The 26,263-nt window shown below is 40.0% G+C and overlaps 1 protein-coding gene across 1 annotated transcript in view; it reads left to right on the top strand.

Moving 5' to 3' along the window:
• Positions 1-26,263, top strand: part of LOC128862911 (uncharacterized) — a 250,088-nt gene that overhangs the window by 210,566 nt on the left and 13,259 nt on the right. Inside the window, exon 4 of the mRNA XM_054101736.1 lies at positions 12,619-17,748. Within this exon, the coding sequence (XP_053957711.1) occupies positions 14,574-17,639 (3,066 nt within the window). The 5' untranslated portion in view covers positions 12,619-14,573 and the 3' untranslated portion in view covers positions 17,640-17,748. The remainder of the gene's footprint in view (positions 1-12,618; positions 17,749-26,263) is intronic.

The following is a 26,263-nucleotide window of genomic DNA, read 5'->3' as shown; positions in this document are numbered from 1 at the left end:
CTTCTCCGTTTTTTGTAAATTTTGTCTATTTGTATTCTCTGCAAATGTTGTGAATTTATTTAGATATATTGTATATTTTCTCTCTCTCTCTCTCTCCCTCTCATTCTCACTCGGGTCTCTCCCTCTTTCTTTGTCTGCCTTGAAAGTTTCACTTCTGTTATGTGTACTACGCTACACGCACTTTTTTTAATTGATAAACAGAAAAATGTTTCCATTCACATGAGTTTTTGGATTAAAAAACCCGGCTTTTTTTACTTCATATCATCATCATCACCATTTGGCGTCACAGCTCTATGTGAGCTTTAGCCTGCAAAAAAATTTCTCCATTTGACTAGAGCTTTGGTTGATTCCTTCCAGTTGTTGAGTTTCCCCATGGCGTCTTCTAGTTCGTCAGTCCATCTCCATCTTGATGTCTTACTTACTTTTGTGGCAAATGTTTTGGCATCAGTTTTTTTTTTGTCCTTGAGCTCTCGCGGGGTCCATTCTCATGGTATGGTCTAGTCATCTTAGTCTTTGGAGCTTTGTTAAGGGGTTATATACCTTGTGTTTTTCAAAAAAATCAAAATAAATTTTATTTCTTTATCGTAAAGTACACTCCCTTGAGAACATTTTCCAAAAATTTCATAGAGATCTGAGCAATAGATCGAAAGTTACAGCGTTTTAAATTGTGCGTCGTCACGTCCTGAGCGTATGGCCTCATGCGGCGCTTGAAACTTTAAACGCGATTATCTCAAAAACGTGTTTTTCCAAAAATGCTTTTGCGGTGGACGCGATTGCAAAAAAAGTATTCAACCGATTTTTATAATTTTTTTTTTAAATTGTTCGTAATTGATGTCGCCTCTTAGTGAACGATCAACTTTTTATGTATAAATTTTTATTTTGCAGATATGAATTTTTTAATGCCAATTTTAGAACTGTAGAAGTGGAGTTTTTTAAAAAACATGTTCCTATTTTCACAAAAATCAAAATATTTAATATATTGATCGTTCACTAAGAAGATATAACCCTATACTAATGAAATCTTTTCGATTTTTTGATTTCAGTTGACTTGGTGGACTTGAATCGCGTCCACCGCAAGCCTCTTCCAAAAAAAGGGTCTTGGGGGAAAACGCCAGAACTCCGCCATTTTTAAATATTTTTACACAAACAAAGCCTTTTTTTTTTCTTTAAACATTGTAATATCCAATAATAAAAACTTTTATACAATAAAATTATTGCTACATATCTTTAAAAAAAACCCAACTTTCGCTAATTTCACCGGACCACAAGGTATATAACCCCTTAAGCCGCACAATATTTTCCCTCTTATAAGTTGGACCAGTTCATTGTTCATCTTATATGCCACTCGCCGTTGTCTTTGACTGCATCGAAGATTAGCGTAAAATTTTTCTCTCGAATACTTGGAGTTTATTTTTGTCTTTTTCACTTATTGTCTAAGACTCCGATCTGGAGCAAAGAACTGGTCGGACTAAAGATTTATACTTGCATTTATATTTTGCAAGGTCTGTTCAACAACTTCGATTTAAAAGTTCAATAAATGAGTTCAATGCTCTGCTGCTGGTATTCTTTCATTGCGTTATCGTGACTTAGTTTAAACTCCAAATACGTGCAAGTTTTGATTGTACCACATCATTTTTTCTGGATATCGACATATATTTTGTGTGTTTCCTCGTTAAAAACTAATAGTCAAATGATAGCAAATGCAGGCGAAAGAAAAAAGTACACTTCAAAATTTTGTTGAAATTTTTTTTGTGGTTTTATTATCGCTGCAAAGTGGCTTTACATTGACATAATTGAACCTCTACAACATTCAACAGGAATGGATTCTCTTACACCTCAGCATTTAGAAATCATTGACCCAAATTTGTGATATTCTGCATACTGAGCGCATTTCTTACGTCGTTTCAAAGACGCTCTATTGGACTTAAGTCGGCACTCGAAGATACTTTATCCAGAACAGTGATCAAATGGTCTTCGAAAAACTTTTTACGGCACTGTGCTTTGGATCATTGCCTTGTTGACATTTTCAAATCACCGGTAATCTCTTTAGCGCATAAAGTAGCATTACATTTTGAAGTATCCTCAACGTGACTTGCTTTCCGGAATCTTTCCTTCAATACTATGAATTGGGTCGACACTGTTCTACGTAAAGCAGCCCCACATCATGACTGTGACTCTCTCCTAGAATGGATAATTTAGAGGTAATGGAATAGGAAACAGATTGGAGTCTTTAGTGACAGTCAGGTTGCACTGAAGGCCGTGGGGAATGCAAAGAAAACCTCAAAGATTGTTGAGGAATGTAAGAAGAAGCTTAGTTCTGCTGCAAGACAGAATAAGCTCGTACTTGCATGGGTTCCAGGACACCGCAGTATTGAAGGAAAATATAAATTGGCCAACTGCGAAGCAGCGATCACTCCACAGGGGCCAGAACCAATAATCGGAATCAGTTCTGCAGGAATCATGAGTTAGATCAGCGATTATGTAAGCAATTTACATAAAGACCGATGGCCCAGTCTAGAACGCTGCAGAATTGCAAAGTGTTTTGTGACAAGTCTGAACAGAAGACTGGCGAACTTTCTTCCAAAACTTGAAAAAAGATGTTCCGTTGATGGTTTGTATTATTGTATTACAGGACACAACCCATAGGGCCAGCATATGATGAGCATAGGAACCATTGAGGACCCGATTTCCCTGTATTGCTTACGGGAGCCAGATAGCACTGATATTTTTTTTTGTAAGTGTTCTGTATTTGCTAGAGCAAGGCTACGAATTCTGGGTCTGATTTTATGAGCATGAGTAAAATTCGTTCGCTGAAGCTGGTGAATGTTTTCAGGTTTGCCAAAGAATCTGAGAAATTCTCGCAGGACAAACTATCTCTGTCTCCGTCGCTATTCTATCCTATCTCTTTCTTTCTGTTACTTCTCTTATTTAACCCTTGACTATCTACCCTTTCACTTACCAGAGCTTTAAGTATCATAGAATGGGTTTTTAGCCTGAGTGTTTTAGGTGTTTACCAATCTCTCGGTGTTTCTTGGCTCGTCTTTTTTCAAAGTTTAATTTCCCTGGTAGCTTGCGATCGAATGCTTCGTGTACTTCCTACCAGTTATATCAACTCTATTTATTTCAGTTTCATGGCCGAATAAAATATAACGACTCAGATTTTGAGTCCAGGTTTGGTGCGCCCGATCAAAATTGAATTCGGAGTTGTCGTTGCGTTGCTATTACCAATAGCTTCTTCTGAGTCGGTCGACCGTGAAGCGCTGCTTTTGCCAAACTAAGCTTTTCTTTTTTTTTCGTTGTTGGCTTTTCCAGGGGAACAAAAATTTCTCGATGAACGTCAGCAACACTTTTATTAAGATCCTGTTTTTACAAACTAACGAGCATCTTATCAATCTGGCTAGTAATCTTTCGTGCTGTGTTTTTTTCTGTGGATGTTTTCTGCTGTTTTATACTCAGAAAAATGTTTCAGAACATTAACAGCCATCGTCTTTGAAACGATTAACTGTGTTGAAATATAGTGGCTTTCTAGGATTGCCCGAACTTTTGCAATTCTATGCTTGCTTTCCGAAGAGCTGGGGTGTCATTTTTCCCTTTCGTCATTACTGAATCGTTTCAACTAAAGCAAACTGGTGTAAAAATACTCCAGATACTTTATTTTTTACTAACTTACCAACTACAATATAAAACTGAAGGCTTAGGTTAGGAGGTGCTGGCTGATCTGTAAAAAGATCCCACTTAGACCTCTAGGGTCTATTGTGTTACCAGTGCTGTGAATCAGGAGTCGAAGATATTATTTGATTCCATTCTTAGTGCTGGTCTTCGAGAGTCTTAACAAGCCGTTCAGCCTTTTGTCAGCAATTTCCTTCAAGGGTGAAAAATGTGTTGTCGAGTCCTACAGTTGGCGAGTCCTACAGTCCTACATTTGGCGAGTCCCACAGAGAGCAGGGTAGTGGCAAATTGAGTACTTCAAAGTACCTATAGCATTCGTTTCATTGCATTTATTACACGCAATGCTCTGGGCTAATACCATTTTGAGCTGGGTAATGTGGGATGAGACAGCGTCCCGTGAGTATTCCAACCAATTTTTGCAGTCTTTTCTAGAAAGTGATAAAATCAAGTTTGTAGTTTTCGGATTCCAAGCATAAATTTGGCAGATTTGTACGAGGTTTAGTGTTTCCATGTCGACCAGAGGGTTTCCAGGGCAAGTTTCTCATTCAGTTCTTTTTTCAGAAAGGATAGTGATGCGCATATATCTAGCGTGCTCAATTTCGGCCAGCAAATACCTGCCTTAGTGAGCTCATCGGTTTCTCTTCCATTTTCTTATATTCCTTTGTCTGCTGGTATCCAGTAATACTGACCTCCCCACTTCCGCCGAGTTCACCCATTTTGCATCTGCATTGTTGAACAGATTCCGAGTTAGTCCGAGGCCGCTTGGTTATCAATTAAAATTTTTGTTCGAGTAGTAAGAGAAGTTAATTCCCGAGCTAATTCAGCTACTCTTGTTGCGAGCAAAATTAGAAACAATTCACAAAATTTTGGATACAGACCGAAGCGCTCGTAAGTACATTTCTCATAAAAATTTCAGTGCCTCCCTCCAAAGCGCAAAAAAGCATTGGGAACACTTGAAGAAAATGAAGTAAATTGACGCAGTTTAGTGATTGGGTGATCACAGCAAATATATTCAAGCTCAAAAAGTACCGCTACTGCATCGTGAATTTATTTGTCAAACTTCGCGGGATTAAAATTTCGCTCTAGTTATTTTTTTTCATGAGTTGGCAGCACTGTTAATAACATCTGGGCCCACTTTCTTGTGAATGTAATTATCACTAATATATTTACGCTTGTGTTTACCAAACGACCAAGAGTGCATTTTTCGATTTTTACAATGTCTGATTTGATTAAGCAGAGAAGTGCCATCAAATTTTGTTTGCGGAATGAAATTTCGGCTGCGGAAACGTTTAGCATGTTGCAGAAGGCATTTGGTGATTCGACCATGTCGCAGAAAAATGTTTATAAGTGGTACAAAGACTTCAAAGAGGGTCGAGAACGTGTTGATGACTTGGAGCGCTCCGGACGACCATCGACCTCAACAGATGACCAACACGTCAATAAAGTGAAGGAGTTAGTGGTCAAAAATCGTCGGTTGACGGTTAGAGACCTTACTGATATGATCGGAATATCAGAAGGATCTGGGAAAACCATTTTGAGCGACCATTTGGGCCTACGAAAAGTCAAATCTCGTTTGGTACCGAAAACTCTCAATTTCTTGGAAAAAAGTCGTCGCGTTGATGTGTGTGAAACAATGCTTTCAGACTATCAGGACAAGCTCAAATGCATCATTACGGGTTACGGGAGATGAGACTTGGATTTATGCTTACGACCCTGAAACAACCGACCAATCAAGCGAATATCGTGCTAAAGGCGAGGTCAGACCGAAAAGAGCACGTCAAAGTCGTTCAAAAATAAAGGTCATGATGACAGTTTTTTTTTCGATTTTCGTGGTGTGGTGCACTATGAATTCCTTCCACCTGGCCAAACTGTTAATAAGGAATATTATTTGAGCGTTATGCGTCGTTTACGTAAAGCAATTCGTCTGAAAAGCCCAGAATTATGGGCCAACAACTCTTGGTTTTTGCATCACGATAATGCAACGTCTCACACTGCACTCGTTCTTCGCAACCATTGCGCCAAAAATTCCACGCATATCGTTCCGCAACCACCGTATTCGCCTGATTTGGCTCCGTGTGACTTCTGGCTATTCCTAAAACTCAAGAGACTACTCCGGGGAACGCGTTTCGAGTCGATTGAGGAGATGAAAGCTGAATCGAAGAAGGTGCTGATGGCTATACCATAAATGGACTATTTGACATGTTTCAGTGATTGGAAAAATCGTTGGCATAAGTGTATTTCATCGAAAGGGTATTATTTTGAAGGGGATGAAATTGATTTACAAGAATAAATAAATATTTTTCATTTTACAACCAAATTCACCTTACTTTTTGCCCACAGTAATATTATATTTGGTTGCCAACGCATCGTTCTTAGGTACTTTTCAACGGCTGTATGTAGCTTATTTTATAAAATGTGCCCTTAGCAGTGCCTGCCGACTTGCCTTCTTCTCTTTAGCGTTGTCTAAGGACCTTTTTTGCTTTTGGGTTCTGAAATCCTTTCTTTTCCTCTGCCTTCCTTTCCTTTGCGTTCCTGTGCGTTTGTTTTTGTGCGTGTGTGCTTTCCTATGTGTTTAGCTTAATTTTGCGTAATTTATATTTTATGCCTTTAAGTATCTTCCATACAATATGTTGCATGATTTATTGTTGGCTTTGTTATTGCACTTGCTGTTGTAGCCATTTTTCTTCGGGCACCGATTGCTACCTGCTGCTGTCATTGGCGTACTTGTTTCTTCGCATTGTTTCTGCTTGTTGTTTTTGTTCTTTTTGTTGGCCGTTAGTCAAGTAGCCGGCATGCAAAGCAGCAAAGGTAGTAAATATACAAAGTGTTTGTCGTAAAGTTTAATTTACTTACACGCAGCATTGAGTGTCCATAAGGTAAATGAGCTAACAACTTGTTTGGCTTGCACAAACAGCTGTCGGGTGTTTATGGGTAGGTGTGGCGGTTGGACTTTGAGTTCACATACAAACATATTTAACTGTAAATATTTGCGATTTCGTGCACTTTCGTGTGTATTAACTTCATTAATTGTAATGGCTGAAAGCAAAATGTAATGTGCAAAATTTTCTTCGAGGCATATTTTAGTTATTAGGATATTATCTGCGTCCTGGTAAGGCGAAAAGAGCTTTAATAATTTGAAGTTCGCTTTAATGATGTAAAGCTAATGAATTTTAAATGCAAATTTGAAATTTGTGGCTTGCAGTGATTCAAGCGGTGTTATTTATTTATATTCCCATTGGGGTTTGCTGAAAATAAATCGTAAGCATCTTAGTTCGTCTAGTTCTAGTGCAAGCAGCAGGCTGTAGGACTAATGATGATGATGATGATGAGGTTGAGGTTAGTTCTACTGCTTACTTGCTTTGTTTTCTGCCCAGATAAGCTCACGAGGCAACTGGCAAGCAACTGTCGATGCCCACCCGAAGTAATATAGGAAGCAGTCCCGCGAAGGGTGTCTCCCCAAGAAGAGAGGAGGGATCGTTTTAGTGGTCTCACCACACGACGCATTAGACGACGGTCGCTGTAAGTGCGAAGACAATTTTAACCTTACCTCACACACCAAAAAAATAAAAAGATAAAAGAAAATAACACCATCGATGTCTACGTCCCGGTATTGTCACAATGAACAACAGATTTGGGATCCCGCTTTATTTTTTGAGTACCGAAAATCTCGAGATTGTCGAGTGTAGTATCTTTTTTATTCAGATACATTAACTAAAATTTTCATTACAGAAAATTCCTTTCCTGAGGAAAGAAAAGCTTTATTTCTAGCACTGGTAGAGCTCTAAGCGTTTACAGCAACTCTTTTGCTGAGTTTGTATTTGGCGGAGAACTGAGTTTTTAGGGTGCAAAAAAAAACAGCCAAAAATGATCGACAAATGCAGTCTATCTGAAGAATATATTGAATAGTACTTTACTAGGTTGTTCAATGATTTCTGAATATTATTCTAGCCTTTTAGACTAGCTGAAGGAAAAAAATCGTGAAAAAAGTAAAAAAAATACTTTCCCAACAGAACAACACAAGAGCAGTTTGACAATGGCTAAAATCCCTTTATTAAAGTTCAAATTAGCCAGATTTGTCCTCTAACGACTGTCATCTGGGTTCAGGTCTACAACAACGCATGCGCGAGAAGCATTTTTCATCAAATGATAAAGTCAAACCAGCTGTGGAAGCGTATTTTCAAAATTCAAATTTCCACACAATACTTTTAAGATATTATACTTTAAGTAAATGCAAAAAAATCAAATATTGGGTAGTCGAAAAAGTCTTTTCGTATTTCTAATCAAACTTCAACTCATTTTTTTTATACTTATAATGAACTCTATTAAACCAAATATGTACCATTTTGGTCGACCACCTTTCGCCATTTTTCTTCTAGAGACATTATTCCATCAGTGTAAAACTTTTGTGGTTTCTCGGCGAAAAACTGCGACAAGTAATTTTCACAGGCTTCTCTTGAAGCCAACTTTACTCCATTAAGGAAGTTCTGCATTGACCAAAACAAATGGTAGTCCGATGGTGCAAGGTCAGGGCTATATGGTGGATGCATCAAAACTTCCCAGCGAAGCTTTACCAGTTTTTGCCGAGTCATCAAAGATGTGTGTGGCCTAGCGTTGTCCTGATGGAAGACGACGCCCTTTCTGCTGATCAGTTCTGGACCTTTTTTTCGATTGCTTGCTTCAATCTCATCAGTTGTTGACAGTAAAGTGTAGAATCAATCGTTCGAGCAGGCTGGAGCAGCTCATAGTGGATTATTCCTTTCCAATCCCACCAAACACACAGCATAACCTTACGAGGCGTCAATCCTGGCTTTGCGACCATTTGTTGAGCTTCACCACCCTTGCACCATGATCTTTTTCGCACATTATTGTCGTATTTGATCCACTTTTCGTCTCCTGTTACCATTCGCTGCAGAAATGGTTCGATTTCATTTCGTTTCAGCAAAGAATCGCAGATGTTAATTCGGTCCATTAAATTTTTCACAGACAATTCATATGGTACCCAAGCATCGAGCTTCTTTTTGTAACCAGCCTTTTTTAAATGGCACAAAACCGTTTGATGATGAATGTTTAGTGCCTTGGCGATGTCATGGCAGCTTATGTGACGGTCCTGGTCAATCTTTTCCATAATTTCATCGACTTTTTCAACGATAGGTCGACCGGAGCGAGGTACATCTTTCACATCGAAATTTCCAGAACGGAAGCGAGCGAACCATTGTTGTGCTACACGAACTGATACCGCAGCATCTCCGTAAACTTCACAAATTTCATTGGTGGCTTGCGTGGCATTCTTCCCTTTTCTATACAAAAATTTCAAAATATAGCGAATTTCTTCATTATTTTAACTAATTTTTGAACAGTTATAACTTTTTTTCAACTTCTCCGAATTTAATTTTTTTTTTGGTTGAATGAAGCTTAAAATGTCACCTTTCTAACACCATATGATATGACACAATGTGATTGGTAGCACTGGAGATAGATGACTCCAACGACATCTATTGACAATATACGAAAATAATTTTTCGACTACCCAATATTTTGAAAATTCTGACTACCCTAACCACTTAGAGGTAAAAACAAAATTAAATAAAAATAATAATAATTGGCGCTGTTAGGTGTTTGACCGAGCTCCTTCTCCTATGCGGTGTGCCTTTTGATGTTGCTCGACAAATGGAGGGACCTACAGTTTTAAGCGATGCCGAACGTCAAGTGGATGATTGCCATTGCCTTCCGAGGTGCGATCACTATTTGAAAACATATTTTCTAGTATTTGATGTTCATGTTCCACGAACATTCGAACCTACGCACTCCCGAATGGTTAAAGATAAGCTTCATTTTATTTTAAAATAACTTGCTTGCACTATTCAGCACGGACTTGTGGTGGCTCGATCTATATTAACTAATCTTTCAATTTTTTCGGCAGACTGCTTTACGTATTTTTGGCTTGGCGTCCAAATGGATGTAATTTACACTGATACCACTAAGACTTTTGGTACGATTTTCCACAAAATCTTAGCTGTTTAATAGGCAAACTTTTGGTGTTCATTGTATTTTATTGGAATGGATTACATTTTTTTGGAAAACAGCAGTTCTAGGAATCTTATTGATGGTATTTCATCGAAACCATTTATTGCCTCCTCTGGGGGACATGCCCAGAGTAGCATCTTAGAAATATAATTTTTTATTCTCTTCATAAACGACATTTCCTCGTGCTTTTCTGCAACGAGATTTCTTCTGTATGCCGATGGTTTGAAAATTTAATCTGAGTTTGGTTGTTTTAATGACTCGGTTGTTTTACAATCAGAACTCGATAAGCTGCTGTGAATCTCCTTTTCCTGAACATGAAAAAATGCCATAAAGTAACGTTTTCTAAGTTGTCCAAGCCACTTGTTACATCGTACCATTTATCTAATACCACTCCTCAAAAGATCGATGGGATTAAGGACCTAGGAGTGGTTTTTTGATTCACGGGAACCTCAGTATTTATTTATCATGTTATTATTTAGACGCTCTTATGAAGCATATGATTGGTTTCAGCCCAATATCGGCTAGTTTCGTAAGAGAGTCAAAATGGTGTTTTCCTGACAACCTACACTACTCTTAGCTAAGGCTGGAAAAATACAGAGGAAGTATTGTATTGTTTCCTACTCTTCCTCGTCTCTAAAAATTCTGCATTATTCATGCGAAAATACTCCTAGTCTACCTAACAGTTAATGATCGGTGATTTTCGAGATGTTCTTCCTTGAGAGCTCAAGTAATTCTCTTGTCCCTTTCTTATTTACGGTCTTCATAATTAATTGGACTCCTGGATAATATGGAATTCCAATATTGCCTCTGTTTTTAAGCATTTTATAGTCCCGCAATTTCGGGGTCGAACAATTTACATCTCTAATGGAAATTTCTGACGATTGTATATATGCGAAGCAAAACAGAAACAAGTCTCCCCTTCACCTGAGAAGTATTGCGTATACCCACTGCCACATTATTTCACTTAACAGCAAGAGGGTGAAATTTTAGATAAAAAAATGTGAGCCGTCATGGGACGCCTGGCAGATGTGAAACATCGTGTGTGTACAAGTAATATGCATAAAAGATAGTATTATTACAGGAATTAAATATAGCCTAATGAAAAAATGCAGTATTACGAATTTCTTACAGAAAATGGTAACTTTATTTAATAAACATTTATTTACATGTGATATCAAAATTCGATATTAATATCAAGCCACAATTTAAATACTTTCATCTGTGACTTCAGTAATAGTTATATTCGATTTATTTCTGTGACGATTGGTCGATGATAACTAAAGTACGTTACAAAAGTATTGGATGAAATATTATCAAGATATCTCACAAATACATCATCTATTGTTGCTCCATATTTGGTAGTAGATTCTCTTGGATTGTTGTTGATTTGCAATTGAAATTCTTTTTGAAGTGTGCTTTGAGTGCTGAAATTTTTTGTATTTTCAGGTGGCGCAAAATTAATCATCCAGATTTGTATTTGAAAATTATTAAATAAAATTAAATAAAAAAATGACTTTGAGTGATGAAATTTTTTGAGCTTTCAGGTGGCGCAAAATTAATCATCCAGTTTTGTATTTGAAAATTATTAAATAAAATTAAATAAAAAAATGACTTTGAGTGATGAAATTTTTTGAGCTTTCAGGTGGCGCAAAATTAATCACCCAGTTTTGTATTTGAAAATTATTAAATAAAATTAAAAAAATAATAAATAAAAAAATGATTTTGGGTGATGGAATTTTTGAATTTTCAGGTGGCGCAAAATTAATTATCCTGTTTTGTATTTGAAAATTATTAAATAAAATTTAAAAAATAATAAATGAAGAAATTATATTGAGTGATGACTTTTGACCTTTACGCCCGCCATTGCTTGTCTGTTTTTATACAGCAGCTCTACACTTCACAAATTTCAATTATGATTGACGTACTGCACCATTTGTAAGAAATATAAATAATCCGATAGCATGATTAATTTTGTGTCACTTTGTATGATAATCAAAATGTGTCTTTAAAATATGCCTTCCTCCATAGGCTTAAACTTTTTATTCAATTTCAACTTTTGCTCATTACGAGCTGGCATATCTCGAATTTGCTATTAAATAAGTTTGTACTTTTCATTTCGAATTAAGAAAGCAATAAATTTGGCATTGCAAAATAGTTCCACTTGGTTTAAATAATTGAGTAATGCAACTTCTTTCTGCTGTGGCCCTGCTTTCTGTGACCTTTTGATATTTTTCAACTCAAACACTGACCTTCGTCATTTCTTCGCACAGAGAGCGCTTCTCAAAGGTGCCCACTCTAGCCAGCCTGCCAGTTTCCCATGAATTCTCTGTAATCGAATTCCTATTATCTACATAGCAAATTACCGAACACATTCAAAAACACATAGCACACCAACATTTACTAAGCACTCACGAGCATCCAACTTCAGCTCTTTAGCAACTCTACATTTGTCTCTCTAACATGGCACACATACGAGTACTAACACACTTTAACCCAAATCATTTGTGAGTTGTTCCTTTGAAATTGGCTTAGAACTTCTCATACTACTACACATAAAATATATATATGTATACCTTAGTATAGCGTGGCGACCCGTCGCCACGGCAAGCGTCGCCACGCCAACGATTCGGTTTACAAGTGAGCCAATAGATGTTTCACATCAAAAATTGGAAAGAATCCATAACGAATTGTTCTTACTGAGTACTTACTACATAAGCATATTTAATAAAAAAGGAGAAAAAAAAATATATAACGCTAGCTGTTTTTGAAAAGTCTTTCTTGCGTATCCACACAATTAATTGCTTTTGTTTTCTTTCCCAACAGTGGATTACGAAAATGAATAGATTTAATGCTAAGTCTTACGCTTTTTTTCTTCTAACATTCAAGAACTAATTAATTCCCATCATTTTCACCTTTGCATTACAGATATCAACAATCGCAAATCACCAGCGGCATTAAAAGTATTTTCCTGCAAGATTATTGGTTTCGGAGATTCACTGCAATCGCTGAGGTGATGACTAAAAGAGCTACGCAAACGCCGCAAACAAAGTGCACGTGAAGAGCAATTTGCCGACGTTGCTGTGTAGAGAGCATAGAGAGCAGAAACAGAAAAGCCAGGGAAGGCGGGAAGTGCAGCGACAGATATCGAAAACAGCAACACAAACAACCGACGCTTCAGGCAAGCAACGCCGATTGGGAGGCAGCAAAGTTGCAGACTTTTAAATGCATGTAGGCGAAATTTGTTACAGCAGAGCAGGAGCATAAAGTAGACGCCAACGCAAATTCATACAGTAAATGCAGCAACAACACTACCTGGTCAACAGCATAATAACTGTTTGTGGGAAGCAGCCTGACAGCAAAGCACTTGAAAGCATAGCAAAACAGCTTTGCACGCAAAATCATCACCCACAGCAGCAGCAATAAAAATACACTATTTAAAAGAAGGAACTAAATTAAAGAGTGGGCAATAATAGAACGGCCCACACTCCGATTGTTGGTGCTGTGCCAAGCACCGGCGTGCCAATGGGGCTGATACTGACACTGACAGTGAATGAGAAAGGCGCGAAAATAAAGTGGCATAAATGAAGTAGAGTGTGGCAAAGCATAAGAAACTACAAAAACAGGGCGAGTTTATAAAAATGTGTCGAGCGCTGGTTTTGTGCTGACAGCAAAGAAATTAATGCACAAGTCAGGCCAAAGCAAGTAAAGTAGTGAAGAAGTAGCAAAAAAGGCGCCGCCAGCTGAGCGGGGTAGACGCGAATAGTAGACAATTTTGACTGCTGACAGCACTGAGCCTAACTGCTATACTCTTTGTCACTTGTTTGTGTCGCGCGTTTGTCAAATGAATCAATTTGTATGCCAAAAGTGTCGCTAGACAAAGTGCAAAATAAAAGGAGCATCGGACTGGCAGAGCCGCACAGCAGAAAACTGTTTGACAGCTCGGCTGTCTCAGCTTATTCACGACAACCTTAGAGAAAGAATGTCACATTTTGATTATGAACTTAATTTGGATGGCAAGATAGGCTGTGGCGGCAAAGCAGCGTAAATGACGTAAATGATATAGCAGCTAAAAGCATTGAATTGAAGTCACATCAGCGCTTATGAAAGCAGCAACAGTAGCAGCTTTGGGCGGCATGCAAGAAAGCAGCAGCAATTACTGACGTCAGACGGCGAGTTATGTAGCGAAATAAAGCGGCAGATAGCTGACGTAAATCAATAAACAGGGCGTGGTGGTGACATAAAACGAAGTGGCGAGGAAAGAGAAAAGGGTCCCTAATGGTAAATGCAAGCACGCGCCAAATTTTATATAACTAAGCTGGCAAATAGCAGCTAGAAAAGAGATGGCATTGCGGCAAGTTAGTATTTGAAGAAGAACAAAATTGAGGAAAAACTTGTGAATACTAAGTACTGAGTCATATGAAAGCCTACAAGCAGGCGTTGAAGTATTGTATTTGTATGCGCTAAATTTGCAGGTCTTTTGAAACTTTAAAACCCGCGAACGGACTGATCAGTAATTGATAAATTTTGCATAGTCTTGCGTGTAAAATTGTTGAAGCAAGCATTGCCTACTTTTCGGTTCACAAATAGCTTAAGAAAAAGTTGCAAATGCGCGACAAAGCACCACTAGTTTATAGTTTTAGTACTAACTAACAAAACAAAAAAAAAGTCCTGGAATATATTTGGCATCAGCAGAAAATTAGCGCATTTACAAAATCTATTGCATACATACAGGCGCAAAACACTTGTGGCAGCATGATTCGGCGCTTAGTTGCATGCTGACCTCACGTCCACGCTGACCATTGCATATTTCTTGGCGCCTGCTGTTAAATAATTGCGCGCGACGCAACGTGTATGTAAATTTGAACAGCAGCAACAACAACATGCACCATTCATCAACACGCCTTTTACTGCCCACAATACTGATCGTATTGGCTACCTGTCGCCTGACCCACACCTGCCCAGCCGAAGTTTGCATCTGCAAGTGGAAGGGTGGCAAACAGACGGTGGAGTGTGGCGGACAGCATCTGCCTAACATACCCGAGGGCATGGATCCTGGCACGCAGGTACTCAACTTCACGGGTAATAGTCTGCAAGTTTTGCAGAGCGAGCGTTTCCTGCGCATGGATTTACTCAATCTGCAGAAAATCTATTTGTCGCGCAATCAGCTGATACGCATACACGAGAAAGCCTTTCGCGGTTTAACCAATCTGGTCGAATTGGATCTGTCCGATAATATGTTGCAAAATGTGCCCACCGAGACCTTTCAGGACTACAGTTCACTGATGCGTCTCTCGCTGAACGGCAATCCCATACGCGAGCTGAAAACGTCGGCCTTCCGTCATCTTTCGTTTTTGACAACGCTCGAGCTGAGCAATTGCCAGATCGAGCGCATCGAGAATGAGGCTTTCATTGGCATGGACAATCTGGAGTGGTTGCGACTGGATGGCAATCGCATCGGTTTCATACAGGGGCCGCATATTCTGCCCAAATCGCTGCATGGCATCAGCTTGCAGAGCAATCGTTGGATGTGCGACTGCCGATTGTTGGATGTGCACGCGTGGCTGAACAACTATGTGACGCCAAAAGTTGAGGAGCCTAAGTGCGTTGAGCCACCAAGGCTCAAAGGGCAGACAATCAAGTCGCTGAAGAAGGAGGAACTCGCTTGCCTGCCCGAGGTGACACCATCGTCTACGTACACAGAGATATCAGAGGGCCGCAATATGTCCATAGTTTGCGTTGTGCGCGCCATTCCCGAGCCACAAGTGCTGTGGCTTTTCAACGGGCAGGTGATGACAAACGACAGTCTGATCGATAATCTGCACATGTACTACTACATAGATGAGGGCGGCAGCGCGGAGGAAAAACGCAGCGAGATTTTCATTTACAATGTCGGCCCCGAAGATAATGGCACTTTTTCGTGCGTGGGGAAGAATGTGGCGGGCATTACGTTCAGCAATTACACGCTGCGCGTCATAATCAAAGAACCGCCAGTGGTGAATGAGGTCTCCTTTCCGCGCGACTATATGAACTACATCATAGCGAGCAGCACTGGTGCCGGCGTTATCTTCGTTGTGCTGCTTTGCACGATCGTAGTTAAATGTAAGCAGCGGCAACCCAACAAGCGTAAGAAGTGTACGGGCGGTGGTACGGTTACGAATGTCGTCGGCGGTAGCGCGCATGCGACCGACAACGGCGGCAACGAGACTGGGTTGATGAAATGTTCATCGATACTGAACGACGGTGACTCGCTGAATGGCGGTGCTGGCCTATTGATGGCGGAAGGCATGACGCCGACGAAGTTGTGCAAAGAAAATGGTGGCGTCATCATTGGCGGACAAATGAAACAGAATCTGTTATTGTATGCGCCCGCTCACTACCAACAACAAACACCAACTTCTGCGGCGGTGGTTGGCGAGAGTGGCCAAACCCTACAGCTGAGCGTGAGTATGGCAGGGGCAAGTGGCACGCCACCGCCCATTTTAGTTGGCAACGCCATGAGCTACTGCTCGCCACCCTCGTCTGTGCGTAACTACCAAGAGAAGAATCCAGATTTGGTGAACGATGCGGAGAGCGTAAATCACAACAAACTGAAAACTGCGTCTTCGTTGGATGGTGATTACGATGCCGCTAGCGAGTGCTCGGGCCCATGCAGCATACAGGGCATGTCGACGACACCAGTGCAGTACGACAACTGCTATCAGCTGGCACCTCAGTATGGTTCGCAGATCATACGGCCGTCGAATATGCAGTTGAATGCGGCGGCCGCGTCACGCTTTGCCGCCATGACAACACTGCCGCGTGGCATGCAATTGAAAACGGTTATGAACAGCATGAGCAGCGCTCCCGCCCCACAGCACCAAGTGGATGTGCATCTGAATCCCGTGTGTTTTTTGGGTCAGGACGGCTTCGCGTATGACTACAGCAATGCACACATGCAACAAAATGCGCCACCACCACCACCTTCGCATCATCACTTGCAGCTACAGCAACAACACTCGCTGGGCGCCGATCCTTCACAATTGCAACACATTCAACAGCAAAACTATTACCGCACATTGCCACACAACCGCGCGCATAAGCAGCAGCAATTCGCCGCCTCGGCTGCGAACGCCGGCATGCGCTATAGCCTAGAAGCGGAGTTCCTGCAGCGCTCCGGCACACCAACCTACGATAAATACATACCCAATGTGCGCTTCACAGCCGAGGGCTATCCGCAAGCCCAGCAACAGCAACAGCACTTGGTGCAATATCCCTCACCGCCAGAGGGCTACAAGAGCAGCCAAAGTCCCGCACTAAGCTTGCATGACGGCAGCGTGGGGGGCGGTAGTGGCGGTGGCGCTTCAACCATCTCAACAGCCACATTTCAGCAGTGGCCGCCTTGTTTGCCCGGCTATCATATGCAGGCTGTGCGCTACCCGCCAACCATTGTCGGTGTATTGAGCCCGCAAGCGCATACGCCGCAACAGCAGCTACCACAACAACAGCAACAACAACACATGTTGCAACAGCAACACAAGTCTGCAACAACGGTTGTACTAACACCAAATGGTCCAACAAATCAAACGCAAGTGTCCACAATAACAACCGGCGCGACGTTGGCCAATGCGAGCACCAGCACGGGTCCCACCACATCCACATCAGCTGCCAAACGTTGTGTAGCCGCACAGGCGGACGCCTCTACCATACCCGAATGCGATGAGAATGACGTCTCACCCACCACATCGACAGCTGCTAGTAGCAGTAATGACGGCAGAAGCAGCAGTAGCAGCAGCAGCAGCAGCAATGCAACCACAGTGACAATGTCTGCAAGCAATACAACAGTAGCAACAGCGACGACCGCGACGGCAACCGAAGAATCCTCAAAACTGCGGCATTTAAACGGACCGCTAGCCGATAGTCCAGACGAGGGTTATGTAGGCGATTCGCATGAAGGTTCTGATATTTGACGACGCGGTGCCAATGGCAGTTGTGCAAACACGCACGCCAAGGCGGGCGGTAGTGGTGTGAAGGCGGTCAAATTGGACGACTCTGTAGCGTTGTAGAGCAGCTGTTCAAGTAAGCATTTTCACAATATGAGAAAACATGAGTAGAAACACACGCACGCTCCTGCATAGGCGGGGGGGAGGGGCATAAGTAAAAGTGTACACATACGCACCTATTCGTAGGTACTTAAATACTTAATTGATGGGTTCATTTAGTTGCGTTAACTTAGTGCCGCTCATTTAGCGAGTAATTATGCGTTGAATTGTTGTGGTCGAGAGCTAAGCGGCCCTTCAAAGCTGCGGTTTGGCACTTATGCGCTTTTGTACTACCAGCGTTTCTTGTACACGTCTTTGCTGATGTTATTAAAATAATGCAATAATACAGTCGGCTTCCTCGCCGTCCCTCAAAACGATATGCGATCCAATGCCGGCTATGCCTCAGGTATGCATGCAGTGCGTTTGGGGCAATCCCATGTACGGGAATATTGTACGAGTAGGTCTCTAAATTATGAAAGACGTGGAGGCAGGCTCGCCACTAAAATATCTCATGAGAATATTGTGATTGAGTTTGTTCTTTTTTTAATAAATCGTGACATTTCACTGTGGGCCCAAGTATTACTTTTCTACGCAAATTTATTAGAAGAATGGCATAAAGAAGAACAAATGTAAAAAAAGGTAACGCTCGCACCACTACTAAAGCAAACAGTTAGCACATTTCCGCGCAAAATTAGCATAAGCTCGAAAGCGTCATCATTTGCAAGCTGTGTAGAATCTCAAATGTAGGGAAATTAGAAGCATTCCGATGAAGAAAGCGCAACGCAGCATATGAATTAGGTATGATAAAATTGATGTGGTTAATGAAAAAAGAGGTATAGCAAATTAAATCAAGCTCTTTGATCTCGTCAACAAACTGAAGGGAAGTACCAGAGATACCGTAGCACGTTCGTAGTGGGTAAGACTCCGTCAGAAAATATGAGATTTGCAAGTGGTCTTTCGATTTCTTTGAAACTTTGGGAAATATTAGTTCTAGCTAAGATACATTCGAGCCTAAAAGGATTTTGAAAAATTTTCAAAATTGAGTCATCTACGCCATGTTGAAAATCGGGACCGTGTTTTTTTCAAAAATCAATATTTCTTGAACCGTTGGATGGATTTCAATGCAATTTACAGACAATATAGAAACAAATAAGTAGTTTAAATTAGTATTATGTTAAAAAAAAAATTTCGAAATTTTGACCAAAAAAAAGTTAAAAAAATTGTTTGAATCAATTTTTAGTTGATTTGGCCAGTTTTTTAGATTTTCTGTTATACACGTAACGATTCCTTATGATTTAACCTTTATTTTGAAAAAAACAATTTTATGGTGTCTATAATAGTTCTCGAGATATTGCGATTTTAGTGGAAACGCGCACGCACGGTTTAGGTAACAGGTGTGCAATGCGCGCTGCGTTATGTGTTCCTGTATGAAGTGACTGGAGCAGACTGCTGCAGGTCTGTGCGCGTTTTTCTACTCCCGCGCTGCGTAACCGCGAACTTCACGGTGCGCGCTTCCACTAAAATCGCAATATCTCGAGAACTATTATAGACACCATAAAATTGTTTTTTTCAAAATAAAGGTTAAATCATAAGGAATCGTTACGTGTATAACAGAAAATCTAAAAAACTGGCCAAATCAACTAAAAATTGATTCAAACAATTTTTTTGACTTTTTTTTGGTCAAAATTTCGAAATTTTTTTTTTAACATACTACTAATTTAAACTACTTATTTGTCTCTATATTGTCTGTAAATTGCATTGAAATCCATCCAACGGTTCAAGAAATATTGATTTTTGAAAAAAACACGGTCCCGATTTTCAACATGGCGTAGATGACTCAATTTTGAAAATTTTTCAAAATCCTTTTAGGCTCGAATGTATCTTACCTAGAACTAATATTTCCCAAAGTTTCAAAGAAATCGAAAGACCACTTGCAAATCTCATATTTTCTGACGGAGTCTTTCTTACCCTAGTGCATCCACTGCCTATACTTTATTTCACATGGCGAAAGATTAACAAGTTTTTTGCGTTCTTTTAAAATTATAAGAAGAGTGAAACTGAGATTATAAACAATTTTTTTTATTTAATAATATATAATAACAAAATATATTCGCTTTCGTTTGAGTGAGTATAGGTTAGGTTAGGTTAGCCTGGTAGGCAATAAGCCACGCATAGACCTTTTGGTGCCTGACGTTACCAGATGGAGACCGACCTCTATGAATACCGCAAGTAGACATCATGAGGATGTCAGCGCTTTTAGCGAATCTAAGCAGGGCTCGGAGATCCGCTTTTGAGACGTCCTCCAAACCCTGAAACAACCCTGGGAACCCCAGGCATTTTAAGCGCGTTTTTAATAATGCCGGACAGACGCACAGAAGGTATTCAAAAGTTTCCTCAGCATCCTCTCTGCATTTCCTGCATTTGCCCGCGTTAGCAATCCCTGTCTTGTACGCATGTGCAGCCAATAGATTATGACCTGTTAGCATACCTATGATAGTTCTGCAGTCCTTTCGCGAGAGCGTAAGTACGAATTGAGTCAGTTTTTTGTCGTTAGTTCAACACATGACTTTTGCTGTTTTGCATGTGGTTAGATTAGTCCACCTAGCTTTCACTCGCCTTTTCATGTAGTCGTCCATTTCGTTGTATATAGTACTAGCTGACCCGGCGAACTTTGTTCCGCCCTAGAGGCAATAAACAAGCAGATTTTTGATTTTATTACGTAATTTTTTTTATTAATCAAGTATTTCAATGAAGCTTTAATAGATTGCACTCTTCAGTTAAGCACCTTGTGATACCCGACATTTTTTATTTTATTATCAGGTGCAAGAACAAACAACGCAGATGGTTTTCCGACCCGTGAACATGCCACATATTATATAATTGACCATGTGAGAAACATTGATTTTCTAGATTCAGACCACAAACTTTCAACAATTGACCTTGTGATTTGTTAATGGTCATAACGAATGCAAGATGGATCGGAAATTGAAGTCTTTTAAACTCAAATGGAAGATCGGTTGGGATCTTCGGAATCCTCCGAATGAGAACTTCTTCACCTTCGAATTTTTCTTTGAGTGTCGTCGCGTAAATCACATTGTTCATCAATTTATTTACCACCAAACGCGTACCGTTGCAAAGTTTTGGTGGGCTTATGTTTCGAAGCATGATCCAGGCACATTCAAGGCACATCCAAGGAGTTTAAAAATTCAGTTAGATAGTTGGTGGCTTCATTTCCATTTGTTACACAGTCACGCGATTTGAATGAATGCATTTCTCCAATGATATAATTTTGAGTTATGTAGTTTAGGTCATCTATATCTTTATTCTTAGCCGCTAAAACTGCTCGCTCACTCAACCATTCATTATTTTTGTAGTTATTAATGATGTTTAGGAATACTTTATTGATAAGTTCGTCTTTCGATGAGACAAAGTTACAGAAATTCTGAGGAAATGAAATCAATCCGCTCGATTCGTCAACAGGTACTCGACCATTACCGATAGTCAGTTATTGCTCAGAGAAATCTTCAGTAGATGTATCATTGAGTAATGCAACTCTCATGTTTGTTGTCAGCTGAAATTTCTTCACATAGCGCCATAGATTCGATGATTTGAGTCAAGGAGAGTTTTTTTTCGTCAGCAGCCGTTGATCTTGAAATGACTGGCAGTGTTTGGCGGAAGTCGCCAGACAGTAAGATCATTGCGCCTCCAAAACATCTCGAGTCATTGCGTATATCTTTCAATGTTCGGTTAAGTGCTTCTAATGCACGTTTATGCGCCATTGTGCATTCGTCCCAGATCATGATTTTCGATCCTGATAAAACTTTGGCCATTGCTGAGTTTTTTGAAATATTACATGTTGGTTCTTCAATTTTTTGAAGATTTAACGGCAATTTTAATGCTGAATGAGCCGTACGGCATCCTTCTAATAATGTGGCTGCTATTTCAGAGGAAGCAACTGCAAGCGCAATGTTGGATCTCGCACAAACAGTGGCTAAAATTACTGACATGAGGAATGCCTTACCAGTTCCGCCCGGGGCATCAAGGAAATATGAACCACCATTTCCATCATTAATTGCCTCCATTAATGTATCATAAACTTCTTTTTGTTGGCGATTCAACAGTGGTACCTACATTCGTTTGAACTACTAAATGTACTTGTTGATCTCTGTTATTCGCTCGATGATTTCGCATTGCCAACCGAGCCGTATCACGGGCTGCCTCGCTTTGCTCTTGTCATTGAGAAGCACGAAGTCGAGCCATACTAACGCGCCGCTCTTCACGGGCAATTCTTTGTGCTTCTTCAGTCGTTTCGTTCGCAATGTTTCGTATCCTTCTTGCATTACGGCTTTGTCGGGAAAGATTCGATCGTGTTGGTCGCGGCATTTATAATGATGATTCAAAGAGAATACAAATTACTGTGATTATATATTTCTGACAAAATTTATATTATGAAATTTTCTACTTAACCATAGACAAAATTACGTTTAGCTGTCATTTGCGTTTTGTTATTCCATATCTGTTTAAAGTTTTAGAGCCGTCTGTATAGATGTGAAAAGTCCTATGGCCAGGCTTCATGCCTTTGTGCCATCTCTCCTCTTCAATTGTAGTACGAAACCTTCTCTCCCAATTAAAGTACAGAGTCATGTAGTCTGTGCAACCTGAACTCCTCTTTCCTTTTGAGCTGTGCCCGAAGGTTCTGCATGTGAATACCCCCGCAGCCACTAAACTCCTCGCGGATTTCGCTGCCAAGTCAATAGGTGGCATGCTGAGTATCATTCCAGTGCACAGTGCAGCGAGTCACTGAATCCTTGCCACTTTTGAGTGAGTATAAATAGTGCACACATCATTTTTAATTTTTTTTAGATCTTTAAAAATTTAAGGTCTTTTATAAAATTAATTTGATAAAACTGAGTACACAGCTTTACTACATAAAATCTGTAGTTTCACGTGCCTATGAAATTCTTTCTGAATAACTTTTATTACTATAACTTTTATTATGACTAATAACTTGGTTTGCTTACTTTCAAGAAATCCCTTTCGCAAAATAATTATAGGACTATGAATAAGTTCGTGCGGTTTTACAACAGATGTCGTAACTTGATTATTATTCCATTGATCCACATTTCCAAACATTCATTGGAGAGCTACTGTCGTAAGGCACAAACGTCAGTATAAGTTTTTTATTTGAAGCGTAAACAACAATATTTTTACCACACTTGAAAATGTCGAATTTCGTGCCAAATAATGTGTTTTTGCGGGGAATTCTTCTTCATTATTTTAATATGAAGAAAAAAGCAGCCGAAAGTCATCGTATCTTGGTGGAAGTTTATGGTGAGCATGCTATATCTGAGCGAACGTGCCAGAAGTGGTTTGCACGCTTTAAAAGTGGTGATTTTGGCTTGGAAGACGAAGAACGCGAGGGTGCGCCGCCAAAGTTCATGGATACCGAATTGGAGGAATTGCTCGATCAAGATCCGGCTCAAACGCAAGAAGAGGTTGCAAAAACTTTGGGAGTTGATCAATCAACCATTTCCAAACGTTTAAAAGCCATGGGAATGATCCGAAAGGTAGGCCATTGGGTGCCGTATGAATTGAAGCCAAGAGACGTTGAACGCCGTTTTATGGCATGCGAACAACTGCTTCAACGGCACAAAAGAAAGGGTTTTTTGCATCGAATTGTGACTGGCGATGAAAAGTGGGTCCATTACGACAATCCAAAACGTCGGGCAACGTATGGATACCCTGGCCATGCTTCAACATCGACGTCGGCGCAGAATATTCATGGCCTGAAGGTTATGCTGTGTATCTGGTGGGACCAGCTGGGTGTTGTGTATTATGAGCTACTGAAACCGAATGAAACGATTACGGGGGATGTCTACCGACGACAATTGATGCGTTTGAGCCGAGCACTGCGAGAAAAACGGCCGCAATACGCCGATAGACACGACAAAGTTATTTTGCAACATGACAATGCTCGGCCACATGTTGCACAAGTGGTCAAAACATACTTAGAAACGCTCAAATGGGATGTCCTACCCCACCCGCCGTATAGTCCAGACCTTGCGCCATCCGATTACTATCTCTTCCGATCGATGCAACATGGCCTGGCTGACCAGCACTTCCGTAATTACGATGAAGTCAAAAAATGGATCGATTCGTGGATTGCGGCAAAACCGACCGAATTTTTCACAAAGGGAATCCGTGAATTGCCAGAAAGATGGGAAAAAGTAGTAGTAAGCGATGGACAATATTTTGAATATTAAATTTGTAACCATTTTACGTCAATAAAGTTTCAAATTTCGAAAAAAAACCGCACGAACTTATTCAATCAATTCCTTTATCATTTGTTTGCTCTTCACATTTTTACCTCAATTATTTTCGAGTTGAAATTTCTTTTTGCGATTTTAATCGTTTTTTATGCCGACCTTACTTATTCCGCTTTTTCTGCTGCCTTGATTTTATACTCAATGAAGCGTTAAATTAAACGACAGTTTAACTTTTCTTATTTCCTTACCTGTCGCATGTCTTTCGCTTTTACTTTCCATTGGCGCTGGTCAGTTCCGCACAAGCATGAATTTTTTATCTGAGCAAACTTAAATCTCATTACTATTTACTCAAGCCCTTTGTGGCAACTATTGCAGAAAGAGAGCGAGAGAGGGCGAAGAAGAGAATGGGAGGATGACAAAGATGTAGTGAAATAAACTGGAATTAATTAGTAAATATGAGAAATGTATTGTAAATATTTTTGATATTTTTACGAATAAATTTTTTTGTTTCGAAAATTTGTTCATTGGTTAGGTGGCTGGTGGCAGTGCTTTTCAAATAGCTACTCAAGCGGCCATTTGGCCAGAAGTTTCATTTTCATGCACTTTTCGTAAATAATAATACCCATGCCGTACCGTAGCCGAGGTATTCAAACTATTTCGATCCCCTACAAAATCAAAAAAAAAATTAAATACGTAAAAAAAATTTGATAAAATATGAAAAAAAAAATTTTTAAAATATAAATATTACTTCAGTGATCTGCACTTTAGTTCTGAGTTCGATTTGTTGCTTCCCGCAGCTATTCTGGCATCTAAAAACTCAAAACGATCCATTTGAACTTTGGCTGAGAGAAGTTATAAAAAATTAAAAATTTCAAGCACTTTTTCAATACGTAATTATCACTATTTGGATCACTTACAAAAAACAGAAATTTTAGAATTGAAAAAAAAAAAAAAAATGATAAAAGAGAAATAAATAAAACAAAGAATAAAAAAATTGGAATTAAAAATAAAAGAAGGAGGATGAGAGAGAGAGAGAGAGTGATAGAGTGATAGAGTGCGAGAGAGAGGGGATAGAGTGCGAGAGAGACAGATAAAGATGTTGAAGGGAGAGGAAACAGGATGAGAGAGAGGGAGAAAGATAGAGAGAAAGAGGGAGAAAGATAGAGAGAAACATAGACAGAAAGAGGGAGAAAGATAGATAGAAAGAGGGAGAAAGATAGAGAGAAAGAGGGAGAAAGATAGAGAGAAAGAGGGAGAAAGATAGAGAGCAAGAGGGATGTCTAACTTACAGTCAGTTACATAAGAGCGTGGTCACTAATAATAATAATAACAACAATTGATAATGCCCATTGCAAATACCTCAGTAGCAGTGTCCTGCATTGTCAATTATGGCCTGCGACCGTCGGGGCATACTTTCCACAAGTTTTTCTGCATATTCCACCGGAAAAGACCTACAAATTTTCCGAATTCGTCGAGATAGTTGTTCTAAATTACATGGCTTGCGTCGGAAATGCCCAGAAGGAGGATTAATAAGAAAAAATTACGTTGCTCCAATCGCGGTCCAAGTTTTCTTTCGCCCATTCCACTCGTTTTTCAACATGTTTTGCACTCAACATTGGTTTTTCCAAAGTACTTCGATATTTCAGTTTATTGGCAAGCAAATGCCTGCGAATCGTTCCGTAAGATATGTTAACACCTTTTCCTTTCAATTTCACAGCGGCTCCACGTAAAGTCAATGCTGGAGCTTTCGAGGACAATGCGAGAATTTTTTTTTCGTCTTTTTTTGAGACTTTGCTTGCACTTCCGCGATCGGGGAAATCATCAACGCTACCAACCTTTTTATAGCGATTTATCCACTTGCTAACGAACTGCTTCAGACGGGCGCCATAGCCGAATGATGGGTTGGTGCGTGACTACCATTCGGAATTCACAGAGAGAACGTTAATTCGAATCTCGGTGAAACACCAAAATTAAGAAAAACATTTTTCTAATAGCGGTCGCCCCTCGGCAGGCAATAGGAAACCTCCGAGTGTATTTCTGCCATGAAAAAGCTGCTCATAAAAAATATCTGCCTTTCGGAGCCTTATTTGAATTTCACTTAGATTGAGAGCGTATCCCAAATTCATGCAGGCAGGCTTTTTCTGCTTAGAGAATTTGTTTACTTTCATATTCGGATTTATGTTCTATGATCACGAGTTCATTCAAAAGAGGTGACCATTGACTGAGACTCTGAACGAACTTCAGTTTTGCATTTCACAACTTAATTTGATTTAGTGACCAGAGGGG

This window comes from Anastrepha ludens, chromosome 5, assembly GCF_028408465.1.
Source record: "Anastrepha ludens isolate Willacy chromosome 5, idAnaLude1.1, whole genome shotgun sequence".
NCBI lineage: Eukaryota > Metazoa > Arthropoda > Insecta > Diptera > Tephritidae > Anastrepha > Anastrepha ludens.
The sequence above is the reverse complement of the archived record's forward strand: the minus strand, read 5'-3'. Positions and strand labels throughout refer to the sequence as shown.